At 33.8% G+C, this 18,305-nt stretch overlaps 1 protein-coding gene across 11 annotated transcripts in view; it reads right to left on the reverse strand.

Annotated features, from left to right (window-relative positions):
- LOC119085625 (protein lap4) overlaps positions 1–16,206 on the reverse strand; it is a 94,505-nt gene extending 78,299 nt beyond the window's left edge. For 7 of the 11 annotated variants that reach the window (XM_037196056.1, XM_037196058.1, XM_037196055.1 and 4 more), the window contains exons 1-3: positions 15,338–16,205; positions 12,628–12,745; positions 1,211–1,379 (exon numbers count right to left, since the gene is read on the reverse strand). In XM_037196056.1, coding sequence (XP_037051951.1) covers positions 1,211–1,379; positions 12,628–12,745; positions 15,338–15,499 — 449 coding nt within the window. In that variant the 5' untranslated portion in view covers positions 15,500–16,205. Of the gene's footprint in view, positions 1–1,210; positions 1,380–12,627; positions 12,746–15,337 lie in introns of all 11 variants that reach the window. The other 4 variants (XM_037196060.1, XM_037196061.1, XM_037196050.1 and 1 more) reach the window with 3 other exon arrangements.
- Between the last annotated feature and the right edge of the window lie 2,099 nt (positions 16,207–18,305).

Consider the following 18,305-nt stretch of genomic DNA (forward strand, 5'->3'; position numbering starts at 1 on the left):
ATACTTAAAATTTCGAAACAATTTTTTCAGATAAACCTGGCAGGTTCAAATTAAACCGCTAAATTCAGTTTTCAAAGTAGTTCAGGGCAAAATTAATCGTATCATACTCTGGTCTGTTATTCCCAGCTATAATTTGATTTAGATAGACTCGTAATTTAGGTGCATGGTGTTAAGAATCACCCTCAACCTATTCCGTTTTTAAGCAGCTGGTCTAACTGTTATCAACAACGAATTGATGAGAATTCGTTCATAAGTGTGTTTAAGTTAACGAAGTAAAAGATTATTCATACGACGGAAACTTGCGATACACTGGTAGTGTGTCAAAGTTTGTATAAATGAGAGATTAAGTTATCTGAGATGTAAACACATTCTTAATTGTTATATTCACGGGTAACGTCTTATGAAACCGAACAAAGTTTCTTTAGAAACATGGGTTTATTTCTAAGAAACCAATCAAATCAATTTCGAAGAAAAAAAAAACGATTTTTTTGAAATATTTATGATGATAACACATGGTCAATGATTAGGTCAACACTCTATCAGGTGGAAAAAAAATGAAGATGAAAAAACTAATGAAATAAAACAATTTTATGGATCATTAACAAAGTAAAGTGCTCGGTACTATACGAAAATTCAAAGCACGTTTTTAGTGATTTTATTTTGGTATATTTTGGATCAACATTTAAAATAGCTTTTTAGACGCGAAATAAATAGGCCAAAGAAAATTTACTTCAATTCACTTTATTTTAACGCTCTCATATTTTCAAATCCACATTCGTGGTTACCATGTTTATCTTAAAGTTTGTGTATACGCCATTTAATAAACAATAAAATACTTTTATGACTTAACCGATTGTTATATTTGCTGAGTCGAAATTTATAAACGTATGAGAGGTTTAAATTGTAATTCTTTATATTGCGGTTGCGATACTTGTTGTGTACTTTTATGATTCTTTATGTATGCATGTTCGTTTATTTGTATGCTCATTTTGTTGCAATTGAGAGCTCATTATGAATTAAATTAAATTTAAAATTATAAATAAACGGAACGAAGCATAATCTAACCGACAATACGGTCCAAAGAAACGGACGACAGAAGAAGAATCAAAATCAATTTAACGTTTTTTTCTTGTCAAAAGAATATTTTTGCATTTAACTATTTCGTGACTGATAGACATATGTCATTATAACATATATCCACTTTACTTACCACCCAAAATCATCCGGCAGTGATGTCAACGACATATCATTCAACCCTAATACTGTTAGACTTTTCAATTGTGAAAATCCAACGGGTAATCGAGGTATGGGATTTGAACTGAAATCAGCTACTTGAAGACTAGCCAAGTGTTTGATGTCGTCGGGAATGTCAGCGATATCTGAAAAAAAAATTGAAGAAAAAAGATTGAGTTAAGTGAATGTTTTACTTCTTTTTCGAAGTGAATTTTCATTGATTGGGTATAATATTAAAGTGGGTGGTGCTATTGAACGATTCGACCTTGGAAATATGCATGAGTTGTACGCTCTGCAAAATGTTTTCACGATTCGTTACATTTGCCTTGTTGACAACAACTTGTTCAACTATTTTAATATGTCTAATTAAATCGAATTCCACTTCAATTCACATTGTTTATCCAGAAAATACAGTGACTGCCAGACATTATTTGAAGCACTTTTTATATAACAAATAAAAGAAACACAATCGGGACATACCAATAAACTTTCGTATCGCAGACTTGTTATTTCGCGAAAACAATCTGCGAGGCGAAGATAAAGTAATGATATTGATCGATTAAAATGCCGTATTTTCATATTGTTTACGGTTATATTATAGGCCATCTTTGGCGACCCATGGTGCCTCAATACACACAACACTCTAACGTAGACTTTTGCTACTGAAAATTGCAAAACATGCAAGTGGTCCCTCGTTCATATCGACAAAACAACAGATCCTGAAGTACAGTGATGCATGGACGAGTTGTTAATTATGAACCAAGATATGAATCATCTGAATACTTTATTTTAAATGCGACAAAAAAGACTGCTCACAATTATGGCGCAGCCGGTAAAACATCGATCTTTTCTCAAAAATTAAAAACTACAGTAAATTAATATCATCGATCTTCTTCTTCCCTAATGTTCCCAAAATACAAGCAGCCACGTTGAATTGCAATGGAAATTCTTTGCAGAAGGTATTCTTTCGATTTTACCTCACCCGTTGCCTTTTTCATTAAAGAGCCCAATTTATCAATATCAATTTATCTTCGTTTCCGGACCCATGCAACCTAAAGTCTCGAAAGCAAGTGAATTGTTTAGATGCTTTGAAGGAGGGACCACTTTCATTTTTTGTGATTTTTAGTTACAAAAATCGACCCCTGTGCCCGTACGGTGTTGTATCGAGTGTATTGAGGCTATTTCGCCCATGGCTGTATCGCCTGGACATGAGACAATTTAATCGCCACTTGAGGGGGTTTTGATTTTTGTTTTTTACACGTTGCCACAAGTGCTGTTGTCAAATTTAACGTTTTTATAGGAAGGTTACGCAGATTGCTTGGTGAAAAAGGACTTCACCTTGCACAAAAAGACCCTGGACTGTAATTGACACACCATGAATCCCCGCGCTTAACCCTACATAGTAAACTCATACTATACGAGTTAATCTTAATCTATTAGCTGCGGTAAAAGAAAGCTCAAAAAAATCATTACTCTGTCACTAAGACGTAATGATTCGACAAAGTCAATTAATAGTGCAGCGGTTAGAATGCCCTTTCGAGTTCCTATGTCTTTAATTACATTTGTTTATTGACCCATTTAAAGTGAAAAATCCAACCCGCCCGGACATGTACCGAAATAAATTCTCATAATACAATCCAGTAATTGAGCTCAAGATTCAGATTAGGATTATTTGCATTTACATATGACCCAATTATCTGTACTTTCTAATTATAATAAATCTCAGTCTTACATAAATAAGCAAACGATAATCCAGTGGAATATAAGCTTAAATTGCTAACCTACAAGAATCGAGTTGCTTCAACTTAAGTCGTAAGCTTCTTTGAAATTGAACTTATCATTTTGTCATTACAACATTACAATGTTCGAGATGAAAATTTTGAACCTTCAATTAACGATTACGTTGCGTCAATTTCCATAAACAATAACAATAATATTGTGTCACGTGAAATAAATTTTTGATTATTCATAAGAAAATAAATAGATAATCACAAACGAGCGAGCCTTCGCATATCATTTTAAAATAAACGTTAATAAAACGTGAAGCAATTTGCGTTTCTTTTACTGAACATCGAAACTGTCGACAGTATCTACAAAGTTTTTTTTTCTTAAATAGAGTTCAGTCAATATCTCAACTAAATTATATATTTGTTGGTCATTGACAATTTTACGTTCAATATTACGATTTTATACAGTGCCCTTTGTCAGTAGTATAAATTACATAGAGAAAAAAAAATATTGTGGAAAAAACCTCAAGTTCGAAATGGAGTCAGATCAACAGTCATATTGAATGTTTGAATGGAAAAAGAGTACTTTCTTGTCACTCAAGTATTTATGTATTTGCAACAGTCGATTACATTAGTTGCCAGGTATGTATAACCATAATAAAATTGTGTTATTGTGGTACTACGTTTGTGGTTAACAGTAACTGTATAATTGAATTAAATAAATAGAAGAAGAAAAAAAAAACCACTCAAACAACTACGTCTTTCTGAAGAAATTATCACACACCGTGTATATGCGACGTTGTTCTCTTTAATCGAAGGTTGTAATGTGGTCTTCTCGCATTGGTTTAATTAAAATAGTCGAATTCATAAGGGCATCATAAATAAAATGTTAGAAGTTCAAACGTAAATGTTACAATAAAATTTGACCTTAACCATGTGCTAATAAGACATAAAAAAGGTGCGGTACATAAATTGAAATTTTAAAACGGTTTTTAGTACAAGTTGTTGGATGATCGTTCATTTTGAGATTGTGGATATGTACGCAGCGTGTATATCAGGGCCTACTTTTTAGAAACTTTTAGAGAAAATCGAGAAATTCGAGAAATTTCAAGAAATTCAAGAAATTAGTTTCCAAAAAGTAGGCCCTGGTGTATATATAGGCTTTAAGGCAGAAACATTTGAGTCGGATTTATTACGCTAAGTCGTATTGGAGATTTGCGGGAATACGTGTGATGTTCAAATTTTTCCAACAAAGAAAGTGGTGACAGGAGAGTGTAGTGAGCAAAAGTTCTTCATATTTATGTCCGATATTCAAATTTTGCCAATATAGAAAGTGGTGTCGTTATTGAACGTGAAAATCGCGAATATGTCAAGAATGGTCTATGAAAGCAGGAGTTCCCATCGATTGTCCCTAGCAGCTATTAACAGTGATCGAGATGAGTCAATCACTCTAAATTTTGGAATTTCCAAACGTGAAAACCGAACGGGGGGGTTTTATTCGAAAGAATTTTTAACTAAGCCTCAGATATGATCTGTCTAGTTACAGCCAGCCATAGAAATTAAATTTCTAGCGATTTAAATCCAATTCATTTTATTCATTCCATCCCTGTTTTTGTGTATATTTTTCAATTTGGGAATTGATATCGTTGTAAGTCCAACAGAATTAAGAACACAATGGAATTATGACTGGCTGCTATCATAAAATTTTCTAAACGGCACGACTACAACTAATAAAATAAACTCCTCTAGCTCCATGTCTGATGAAAAACATTCCTTATACAGTGTACCGTTAAGGATTCAAGTATGATTAACCTAGTCGAGGTTAGTTAATCATTTACGTGATATGCATAATTATTCACTAGAAATAAACTGCGAACGGAAAAGCCGATTTTGAAAGTAAACGTATTGGTATTTCCTATACATCAACCCGGTTTGATGTGTAGTGTCTCTCCTGAGTTTATAATCGATAGCATGGACACTGTCGAGTAGAAACATTTACAGACATAATATCGAGAATCAAGGTAATAATTAATTCATTTTGTTGCGTGCATATACCAGCGGATAACAACGAAATACCATTGCACACACAGCAAATTCAATTAGAAAAATATGTGGATTGATGCAACAACTGAAGCACCCAGTCAATTCCATTTTATTCTTTCTCTTCTTCACATTATAACATTCCACTGGAGAGTATTCAATTTTTCATTTTTCATTATGTTGTCGTACAGCATTCAATCATTGCATGAGAATACGAATACGATAAATTTAATTAAACGACATGTTAGATCCATTTATTCAATGGAACCCGGTAATACACATACGTATGAATTATTTAGGTTCGGATGATGAAGTAATATTTTTGAAAAAAGTTTTGAAGACAACTCAGAGTGATTAATTCCTCAGTGAGATGTATTTGCATTTAAATTCAGTGTTTTTCAGTTGCTCAATCTATTTAAATCGAAGAGATTTTGTTTTTAAAATTAAACAAACTGACGACGAATATTCGAAGGTTTAAATATGGATAAAGATCTCCTAACAATAGAAGGAGTGATGTAAACTCTTGCATTCAAGCATCAAAACTGGTCTGGTTTTTATCGGATGTCAGTGCTACTGAAAGTCAAGATAAAAATAATCGGAGTTACTCAGAGTCAGTTTTAGGATATACACAACCGAATACTTAAGCTTGTAGGACTTGAGCAAATACATAATGTCAAAACTATTTCATTGGGAGAAATTGAAATTCTAGAGCTCCTAGAGTAATCCCAAGGGCATACAAAATGTAAAATCAGAGTGAGTCGTCGACAAGTACAACAGTTAATGTCACACAAATTTATGTCTTGTTTACCAGCTGATCCAGTCATACATCCTTTATTATGTGTGCTTACACGGCTTTATTACTACCTCGCGCGTGTGTAGCTATGAAACCCGTACAAGGGCATAAGCAGTGTTTTTGCTTGAGTGAACCAGCAGGTAAACAAGATGAATCAAGTTTGGTTGACAATATCAGTCGGAGAAATATAGATTTCGGGATTTTTAGAGATATCATCGTTTCTCTAATTCTCTAAATTGATATTTGAAAATGAGAGAATACAGAAAGACGATAAAAACGATGAAGTCTCTTAAAATTCCGAAATCTATATTTCTCCGACTGTAATTTATAATTGACTTTCTTAAAGTTGCACAGAAGGCTTTCCTTGATAGTACTGATGACGTGATGACGAAAATCAGTGAAAGCACGTAGGGCTTGTGCTGTCACTAATACTCGCCTTTTTAATAGCAATACTACAAACAATACACATTCATCGTATAACAAGGCCCCATTCAAAACTTTGGTTGATTTTTTTAAGGTTGAAGATTGGTTGATTTTAGCCAATTTTAGGAAATTTTAGGAAGTTTTACAAACCAATTTTTCAAAAATAGGCCCTTTCCATGTGGTTTTGGTCGGTTGGTCAAAATAAAACGACTAAAACAAATCATCCATACATCATTTTGACCAATGACCTTTAATTTAGACGCTATATTTATGGTACATTTTGACTCAGCCACTATTAACTACAGAGTGTGTGTTGTTTGTATTGATGCTATTTACTGCCTTTGTTTGTTTAGAAAGGAAAAAGTTTTTTTTTACTTAAGTCAATCATCCTCCATCATTTTGATTGAGCGGAAGAAAAGAAATGTCCGTTTAAGGTATAATTTTATCAGTGACTGTTTGTCCGCAGATCTTATTGATGTTTCAATAAAGTCCAAAGTTTAGATTGCATCAACAGCAATTTTCACAAAAGAGAAAATGTTCGCCTAATACTATTACAAAGCAAAGAATCGCTTTTCATCAACAATAATCCGTCTATAGAATAGAATATATTGTCCAAGTATATAAAGCCAGTCGCATTGTTATCACAATACGAGTGCCCGAGGTAATCACGAGCATACATGCATACAACAGTAAGCCACGCGCCTTTTCTAAACTCATTTTCTAAATTTAATTCTTGTTTTTATTTCTCCATATAATTTTATGTACTGAAATTGAGAATGAAATTGATTTGAATGTAATTGCATTTCCATTACAATTTTTTTTAATCGATTTCTTATACTTTAATGACTTAATTGAAAGTTATAATTTGAATGTAAGTTTTTAATTTATTAATTTCATGAAATAAAATCGTCAAGTTGCGCCTCTTTTTATGGCATGTAACGTTTTTTTTTTTTTTTATCGAAGGCAGTTATTAATCGAATATGCAGACTCATTTGAGATTTCACGATAGAAGAATCGAGAATTACAGTGACAATAATCGAAAACTGAAAAGTAATAACCACAGTCTAGGCTAGAAACCCTAGAGACTGTGCCATTCAGCTAAGCTAGGAATAGGAAGTGTACCAAAGGTGTGACTCTATTCACTCTATTCACATATATTTTTTGTCGAAGTGTCTAGGGGGTGCAGTGTACGCATTCGTTTTGGTTTAAAAAAATCTCATTTACTTGAACATTAATAATCGCACGATATTTTACTTTAGTCAAAAGTTCTGTGTTGTTATTGATAAAGACTGTTAAAGAGTGCAGCAAAAATAGTTGAACAAAGCAAAAAACCAACCAGGTTAAAAAAAATGTGGAGAATTGAAAGACTGGTAAATTTTTCAGAATCTACTCACAGATGTAAGAATTAGAGAAGAAATTTTCGTCTGCATCCCTTCGACCTCAACGATTGAACATGATGCGAAATCGACTACGATCATCGGGGTCAGTATAACTTGTAAATTGGAGAGGAAACACTTAGCGTCATCTAATCACGTTTAAATTTCTCAGTATCAACAGCAGTGTTCAACCCAACTTTGCAATTCATACAAATTCCTAACATTCCAATGTTGAAACTAAAGTATCAGTCCGACACAATGAACGAAGATTAAACGATTCAAAAGTTGCAGAAGTTGTATTAAATTGACAATGGTTCTACATTCCATGTCTCATGTATACACCCATTTAAGAGCCTGGATTTTCCTCAACTTTTCATTATAACTTTTGAGGACAAACACAGTTTCCAGCGAATGTTTAAGAAGCAATGAAAACTGTTCTGTATTTTAGTTAGTGTACTGCAATTATTCCACTTGAACTATTTACAGTAATTACCTACCTGTGTTCAAAACTTTCAACCTATTACTAACAGGAACAGTTTTAGGGATCAATGTTGTTAAGCTTTCATCGTTCACGCTTAACTGACCAATAAATATCAGTGAGGCTAATAAGAGAGCATCGATAAAATGTGCAATTGAGCTGTGGCTCTAATTTGTCATGGAATTAATTTCTCGTCGAATTAATCAAATTAAGCATGAACACAATATTATGTAATTAAAACATCTGAATTGTTTTATTTGCGCACACATATATGTATATGTGCATAATACCAAAACCACCACCAAACTATAAATTAATCATTCGGAATCATTCAACAATTTTCGAATTCGATTTCGCTTCTGGCGGTGATATGAAAATATGCTAACCAAAAATTCCGAAAAACAAAATTTAGTTTTTTTTTCTTTCTCTGTCTCTCTCTCTTTGTTTCGCTTTCGCGTATTTATTTCATTTAAAACACACGCAAATAATAATTATTCAATAATATTGATATAACTTTTCATGTGTAGTGTGTTTGTGTTTTATGGATTTAAAAAAAAAAAAATTCTGAGCCACTTCAAACATACGAAATTCTGCATATAGATTTTTCTTTTGTATATACCATATAACACGTAACAACCAGCCGAAAGGTCTAAATTTAATAATAAAATCGAAAATAATAAAAAGAAAAAAAATTCATAAAATATTTCTTATCCAAATAATGTTTGATATTGAAAATTGAATGATAATAACATATTTCACATTGACACCTTTTGAGCATTCATTAGTGTAGGTGTGTTGTAGCCCGCAATTAGTCAAGTGTATATCGTATATACGTTTTGTTGAGGTATTATATCGAGTTAAGTAAACAAAATAAGTACACAGAACGCGTTATCTCCTAAAACGAATATTATTTCAGAAACCTGCGTTGGTACATACTATTGATAGTGGTCTTTTACCCTTTATCAGTTAAATATTGTCACCGAAGTAAAATAAACTGTAGAAATATATGACACTAGTGGCTCGGGTCTTTTGACCAACAAAAATATTCCATTCAATGAAATTACTAAAGAAATGAATGTAAGCGGAATGTATATCTGTAAAACAAATTTGTTAATGGTTGAAATTTCCAACAAAAAAAAGTCTGGAGTCATTCGAATGGAACGCACGCAATCGATAGGAATAGCAGTAAAGAGAGCACGCCTTTTCATTCGATTTTTTTTTGTTAAATTGGATTGTACAACTGCAGCGTCCGAAATGTTATTCAGTCGATTGTATGGGGTCATTTAGCTATGACGTCCAAATAATTTCCTTCTCGCAGTCTTCGAGCCGGAGCCGATTTCAATACTAGTTAGGAATAGTGCATTAGTTAGACAGGCAAGTTATTACAAATCAATTTTTTTTCAAAATTTTCCGATCAATTTTACGCCAGCGAAAATTCGAAGAAGTTTCTCATAAGAGCACGTTGGTTAGAGTGAAAAAAAGATATCCTTCTCTAGCCAACGTGCTCTTATGAGAAACTTCTTCGAATTTTCGCTGACGTAAAATTGATCGGAAAATTTTGAAAAAAATTGATTTGGATTCTACTCCATCATCCAATATTTTGTGGCACTCAAGAGTAGAAAGACAGATTATTCCGTTTTTTTAATAACTTGCCTACGGTCACTGGGTTATTTTTGGTTGAGGCATGTGGGAATGTTGTATTTCGAGCCAAAGGCGAGGAATATATCCCACATGCCTCAACAAAAAATGTCAGAGTAAGACAGTACGGTACTTTGTTGTCTTGCGGCCAGCAAATGCGAAAAACTGGTTTTTGCTGGTTTTTGTAAGACAACAAAATACGTTTTTCACCTTTCGACCCACCCTCGTATTCGGCCTGGCTGCTGTCGAGGTCATGATTAAACAGTTTATCACTTAGTGTGGGTCGTTCTTCCACCAGTTTTTTAAAACTGATTAAATTACCGAAATCACCTAATTTATTTACAAAATTACCGAAAAGTAAGTTCAGTAAATTCGTGCAGGGAAGGAACTCTATCATATTACGAGACGTGGTTGTACATTCGGCTAAGTCGACATCATAAGTGGAATGAATCGGATTGAAATTGTTGGATCTGTATAATTCCACGGTTGCATTTTTTTTATTACAATTTATTTTGAGACTTGCGTCACGGTTGCTGTGCTACCGCGGGCGCATGATAATTAATAAACTACAAAAACGCGCAGGTGATGTTTTTTTTTAGCTTGTGTACTTTAAATTCCTAATCGAGCCTATTAAAATTCGCAACTTTGGTGTAAATGTAGCAGCAGCATCGTTTGCGATTTGTTTGTTTTCAAGGGTATTTATCCGGCTATTAAGCTTTACGCTATATGGCGTTTCACATAGCACTGAATATGGACTTCTAAATTTTCAAAGAATTCGTATTTATTTACTGTAAATATTCCTGTTGATTTTGTTTGAAAAGCTGGTGCTGCCGGCAGGATTTTAGAAAATCAATTCTCTTGAGGGGGGATTGTAATGAAGCTTAAATTAACAAATGAAACGTAAATAAATGTTTCGTGGAAAATTGAAAATGTTGTGACATTTCCTGCCATAATTGTTCGTAGGTGATTGTGACACAAAGGAAGCAACCAATTTCAATCGTCCGCATTCAAAAGTTTCGAATTCGATCGATTTTATTTCGTTACAGAAGTAAACAAGTACACGTGGCCAGGTGTCAAAATATTTTGGTAGAGTGAGATCGTTGGATGTACACACCAATTCCGTATTGGTACAATAGAAATTCCTCATGCTAGTACGTTACGTATTTGTTGGCAAATATTATTCATCGTCTGATTCTCAGTGCTCATCATTAAACCATTGCACACAAAACAATGAAAAGCGTAGTAGAAAAATTGTAAACAAGTCGACAGAGAGTTAGACCAGAATATTATAACGTCTCCACGGAGGGCTTACACAAAATATAGTCCACGATAATGAAGTGAGCACGCAACAAAGTTGATGAAAATATCACACTAACATCGGTCGAAAACAGTCCAACTGTCGCTTACTGAACGAAATTATTATTTTTGATGTTTTCGACGATAACAACATTCAGTCTCGCTCATAGTTCACAATTCCCATTGTTTGGACGATTTCAAAGGAAGGACAAGAATGATAAAGTGGATACTTTTCGTGACAAGGGACTGACTGACAAAAAAAAACCAGACACCTTATGACTGCCATACCGAATGTCTCTCCCATATTCAGTTGCTTCATACGATTCAATTTGACGATTTAAATAAAATTTGGAAAATTGGATGTATTCGAAGCCATCATATATCGTATTCAACAAGTGCACCAATATTCAACATTTAATTACGATAATGAAGGTAATCGTTACAACGGGATATTGAAGGCAATTGATTTGTGGTTAACGCATGTGTTGCATATAGATGTGAATTCCTCCTTTTCGGTCACAAAATGATACGTAGTCGTATATTATATGGTGTACGTCGATAATAAATACGTGCATAGTATACGATCGAATATAAGCATTCCAGCCCCGTCTATTCAATTTCTGAAGTGTCTTCATTCAACAGGTTTGCGCATAGCTTCCATGCAACATCTCTCTTCACTTTAAATTAACCATCACCGCACCCTATTATGAACCAAAGGCCGACGGAAATAATGAATTTTCCTCTTATTATTGGATCTGACAGATTTTCTCATTCTGTTTTGATAATGCGGATTACGGAATATTGAACTGGAGACACAAATAATGCTGATAATCGCTTCGAATAATTAAATGGCTGCGGTTTTCTTATAATTCTTTTTCAACAATGGGGGAGGATTAAATGGCATTCGGTTATCGTTAGTGTTAAAGTGGGTCTTTGTGTGAACAAAATATTTAAAGGAAATTTTAACAAAAGCGAAAAAATCTAAGAAAATTTAACTCGTCCGATGCATGCCTGTTGCGTTCGTTATGAATTACAGTACGAGTAAAAAGTCAGCCAACTCAATAGAGTGTGAGCGATTTGTGACATGCTGGGCTCACTGTAAACAGAGCGTGACTCTCAATTTTTATTTTATTTTTTATTTATAAATTTTTGACGTGTGCCCCAGATACCAGTTAAATTTAACTTGTCTTCGCTCTCGCTAAGCAAATCACTGGTGATAAATTAGTCCTAAAGTGCGAAAACCGTAGTCTCATGGTTGCAAGTCTGTCGTCTTTAGAGACTTAAGACTTCGCTTGATACGAAGATTTTTGAAATTCAGATAAATGAATTTTCACCCGGAATAGTAGTCGATATTGTGACCAACGTCATACTCTTGTTGAACGTAAGCATATATTTCCCCCCACTTAAATGTATAATAATGCAAAGACTGGATTCCTCCGCAACTACATTTGAAAAGAACTTGACCAGGAATCACCATGACGAAAACATGTTAATGCTCCTATTATTTGACGGCAATATTTAAAGCAAGTTTCGAATTAATGTAAATTTGAGGTAATTGTAAAGTGATAGAGTTCGAGAAGTGATAAATATTTGAATGATTTCGTCATTATATGAGCAACTTACCATTTCTAGAAACGTCTAGTTCAACTAAGTTTTCGAAGTTTTGAATATCCGATGGTAGTTTATGAATTTCATTGTCACTTAATCCGAGTTTTCTTAGACGATGGAGGCGAAAAAAATTCTGAAAATAAAAAGAAAAATTCATTTTTACAAAAATTGTCGTTATGAGTCACATGATGGTTAAAAATGGTTAAATAGAATGGCATACGTTAAATGGAGACAATTTATTCGGCTAAAACAAATAATTGAATTTACACAGATTATGTAATTGATGATGACTAACAGTTTCGGTGATGTATTGATTGATTAATAAAGCGAAACGCACATTGAGTAACGTATATTATGCAGGAAAAATCATTTTAAAATCAAGACAATTTTGAATTTATATTTGATGGATCAGATGTGTACAAACAATAGTGTAAATAACAAAGTTAAAAAAGAAGAACTAGAAGTTCTAGTCTAGAAGTAGAGAGTCTGCAAACATTTTTGAAGCCACTATTTCGAAGCGTCCTTGGGAAACAATGTCAAAGTTTTATGGTGTTTCGTCATCTATTACCGTAAAGAACGACAAAATTTAGCGATGACCTCTTGCCAGCGTTCTACCTTGCCAGCTTCTCAAATGTAACGCGTCATTTCGGGTTTATACCTAAATTTTGACACCAATTCAGATTTGTTTTTGTACGATGCCTTTTTTAGAGCATCGGAGGGCACAAAAACAAAAACAAAAGTCGTAGAAAAACACTGACTTTCGCATGGGATCGTCACTAAAGCACGTCACATGTGTGAAAAGGATACAAGATATGGTTGAAAATATGATAGAAAGAGATGCAAATAGTATAATAGTATAATAGTATAATAATATAAATTTCAGACCGTGACCTTAACGGGTTCATATGTACACAGGTTCTCGGTGTATATAGGGAAATGTGATTGCTGCTTGTAAAAAATCCTCATAATAATAAAATCCGAAAAAAGCGGTCCGAAAAAAATCGGAAGCGAATCACATTTGTTATTTTGATTTCATTGTAAAATAATTGAAAAGGGATTGAAATTGCAATTGAACATATTTTGACTCGAAACCCTATTTTTCGAATATTTGTAGCTCTGAATAAATAACTTCTTTTACAGTCGACAAACCTGAACAGAACCCTATCATAACTGTCGTGAGAAAACAGACTGAATGGAACGACATCTTTAAATGGACTTTCATCATTATCTCATTGAATAATTCCATAATCAAATAGCGCAGTGAAGAGTTGATTTTATTAAAGTTAATTTTTAAGAACTCAAATATCTTACAAGTCTCAAATTTCGCAGACATTCTTGCAAATTCGTAAATTTAATCGTAAAGAGAAGAGAAACATCTGTCTTATCTTTATGCCGTCGTAGACCATAAAAACAAATGGAAAAGCTGTAAAAATAATGCAGGTCTCCGATGCGAATATAAAAAAAAATGTTTGCAAAATTAAGGAATTTAATTTCACTGTTGTTGGTGCCTCACAAGTTCTAGAATTCAGTCTCTAACATGACAACAAGGGCAAACGGTCAGAAGTAATTTCCTGTTTAAAAAAAACGTTCTCCGATTTTTTGTCAAAACATCAGTCCATTCAAAACTGTGGTTGCAACAGTTCCTGTCGATGAAAAGTCATCTACAAACTCTAAATCGTATTTATTGGTTATAATTTCTTGAATTTGAATAGTTCATCGGAAAGTAATGCAGCCAGATCTGAATCCTTTCAACCAAATCCCGATGCGCCCCTCGAGTTATTATTTAAAACTTTCATCAAACAAATTACAAATCAACTAAAATGTGAACTTCATTTTAGGTCCGTATCAAGACACTAGTTCACCACTTGGTAACCCATCCGGGCCTAGCCAAAACCAATTTTACTCCTCTTTCTATTTTTTCTTGTAACTGTCACAAATCGTATCACAGCTCGAATGATAACAGCGGGCGATCGTTTAACTGTCCTCTCATTCGCTTCTAAAGAAAAGAGGAAACAATCGCACTATCATTGAGTGGACTTGTTTTTGGCCTTTGAAAGCGCGACTACAAAATAATTCCGCGCTAAGAGACAACATTTTCAAATCGCATGAGACATTTGACGAAATCATAAATGGACTCATGTTCAGCATTTTGAGAATTTAAAAAAAAAACGAAAGAAAAAAAGTTTCACAGACCACGAGTTTTACGGTAGAATGGTTTCCCACCGTTTCCCAAAACTGAAATCTCATTTTCAATAAACCACGAGAGTCCAATGTTGTTGATCTCTTGTCTTGTTGTTCATTTTTCCTACCTAACATTTATGCCCAGTAATTCAATAACATCGTGTATTTGAATAACATCATTATGAAGTGGTATTTGCCACACTCAGCAATTACATTTATTTACTATGACAATATGACCGAAAAAAGCGACAAGAGTACGCTAAAAAAAAACAATCAAAATTTATCGATGTTCGATTATTACTAACAACGACGAGTTAGAATTTATACACCTAACGAGTATGTTGTATTTATACATTTAAAAAACCATTTAATTATTTGAATAAATTTGAAGACGACATAAAAATAATAATGTGTGATACACACAGACCATATTCACAATCATCATTAGACAACGATGGAAAAAAAAGAGAATTTTTGTTATGACGATGATATCATAACAGAAAATATGATTTCATGAACGTGTGTATTTCGTTCAAACACTTACCTTAGGCAACTCTCGAAGGTGATTGGCATCGAGCAGTAATTCTTCCAAACTTCTCGAATATCGAAGTATCTCTTCTGGAACGCTGGTCAACGAACAATGCCGCTTATCAACAAATTCAACTTGGCGATTGCAGCCCTTGAAGATCGGAATGCACTTGAACATTTTTTTTGTGAAGCGCTCATATATTTATTATAAATCGAAATGAAATTAAAAATGAAAACGAGAGAAGAAAAAAAATTATTTTTCTTTTGACACTACAAGCGAAACACCGATTGTCTCATTAGGGTTTTTACATGTTTTTCGTTTGGGTCTGTACAATCCCGTTGATTTTGGTTTATTTAAATAATTATTTTCAAACACTAGTCACACCCTAACCCGATATCCAACAGTAGTTCACTTCACAAATCTAAAAAAAAAACTTTAATTCACTTCACGGTAAGCTTGTATCTAATCCGAAAGAACAGCAAAAATATGTTAAAAAATGAAAAAATACTTTGACAGGCAACGTCACGTAATTTCTATAATTTTTACGCACACATTCAAACCAGCGACTTTTTGGAATTTCAGCGTATCAAATTTTAGTGCATCAGGTAATACAATTTAGTGACGTCATCGTACAAAAATTTACTCTATGTTTTGTTGTATTCGATTCGATTTACAATTCGATTGCACTCACGATAAAAATCTAATTATTTTTTATGGTTTCTTTCAATAACATTCAGGCAACTGGTTTATTGCATATTTTCGTGTTCATCTTAAGATTTTACACAGATTGCACGATTTTGTTTTCAATTTTTGCCTTTAATTTCAAAACGCACAATATTATACGGTATATTCTAGTGTGTGGTACTGGTATTGGCAGCACTGACTTTAGTACAACAAAACATATTCAGCGCATTCAGCGACAGACTTTAGCGAAAGAAGCCGTTTCATTCGCATAAAACTGTTGATTGATGAGTGCGTTTGAGGTTTTAAAAAATTAAGATTTTCGAATTTGTTTATTTTAATAAATCATGGGCGCGCGTTAGCATAGCGCCCGTGACGCAAGTTTCAATGGTATAAGAGTGCCATAGGGCGTTCCATTTCGGATATAGTTCACTTTTATGCCGTGGGACATCATACAAAAAATGAGTTACGTGTTCACTTTCGGTATTTTTTATATGAAGATGCCGTGGGACAAACTTGAACCATCTCCGAAATGGAACACTCTATATGACTATTTTATGATTCTTTACGGTAAAATATACAATTATCATCATGCTAACGATAATCATCACAATGAGGGAGTTTGTTGCATAAGAAAACCACCATGTTATCGCAAGGTTTCGCATGACCTCCACAAGTTTACAGCTTGCTGTGGTGTAGATTTGTGAAATAAAAAATAATAATCAAAGACGACAAATCATGCTATGAATTGACAAGGAACTTTTTTTACCTAGGACCCGAAAAGTGCGACGAAGTCCATCGGATATGAAATAGTACATTCCGTACCTAGGACTAAAAGTCTTTTTTTAGCGTGTGAGAAGTTTCCAGTCAGAGCCGAAGGCGAGGGGTCCTAGGTATGAAATAGTACATTTCGTACCTAGGACTAAAAGTCTTTTTTAGCGTGTGAAAGGTTTCGAATACGCAAAAAAAGACTTTTAGTCCGTGGTACGAATAATATTGTTTTATAGTATTGCTCATGGTATTGACCCTGTATTACTCGTGCTCGGTTGGACGAAGTTTTTTTATGTTTTATGTTAGATAAATCAATTTGAAATTTTGAAAAAAGAAAATGTTTTCCAAAAAATTTCGAGTATGTAAAATAATTGATGATGACACTTTAAATTTGATTGAGGAAATTCCTCAAGTTTATATTCCAGATAATTATGCCGTTAAGAAAGTGCAAAAGAATGGGGACCTACCTACCGAGAATCAAAAGTAAATTTTCGGAAATGTTTGACTCTTGTGAGCCGACTGCTCGTGCTCGACCGCTTGCGTCATCTATTAAAGAATCTTTAAAGTGGCTGCAAGTAGTTCCATCGAGTCAGTTACGCTTATTATTAGATAACAATTCTGTACGAATTGCTGTTGGTCTTCGCCTAGCGGGGGAACCGCGCTCTATGGTCTATAGACTACATGCCGCAGAAGGTTTCTATTGCAATTCAACGAAGAAACGCTAGTTGCAATTTACGAACTTTAGGACGTAGTAGAATTGATTATTTTTATTTAATGTAAATATTTGTTTTGAAAAGATCGTTTTTCACTGGTTGCGCCTAGCAGCCTTTTTTTCGCTTTTAACTGTACTTTCACACAGCGATGCAAAAGTGACAGATGCATTTTTTTTTGTCCTAATGTCACTTTCGCGTCGTTATGTGTAGGCACAGTAATAAAGAAAAATCAAAGTTAAAAAAAGCAAAATTTCCAAATCGTCAAAATAAACATTTTAGACGGAGGTGCATAATCTACTATTTTAAGTGTCCACTCCACTCAACAAAAAGTACTCCGTGAAAGAGCCGTGAGAGAGCAAGCTGTCAAATAAATAAAGAAAAAATTCAATTTTGTCTCTCACACGGAGTACTTTTTTCGTAAGAGGAAACTAAGCATTAATGTTGGCCTAATACCCCTGCAAACAAAATAACGTACGTGTTTTCACATTTGAACTTTGGATGCAATAAGAAACAACTGGCATTCATAAATACCGTCAACATTTTAACAGAAATCTGAGACTGTGCGATTTGACGTTCACGTGAATACTTGAAAATCAGTTCGATCGTGTGTATTTAAATCGGACTTTTCGTTCATAAGGTGTTACGTTCCATAATTGTATTTTGTCATTTTGTATACAAAGAGTACCCGGTCTGGTTGTGTGATTGGTATTGAAACTGGGCGAAACATTTTAGCGGTTTCCACACACTAAATTTCGATGTCGTACAAGAATGCCTCTTATATTATTCTTGCATCCATTCTAGTACATCTAAATCAAACT

Source organism: Bradysia coprophila, chromosome X (genome assembly GCF_014529535.1).
Source record: "Bradysia coprophila strain Holo2 chromosome X, BU_Bcop_v1, whole genome shotgun sequence".
Classification (NCBI taxonomy): Eukaryota; Metazoa; Arthropoda; class Insecta; order Diptera; family Sciaridae; genus Bradysia; species Bradysia coprophila.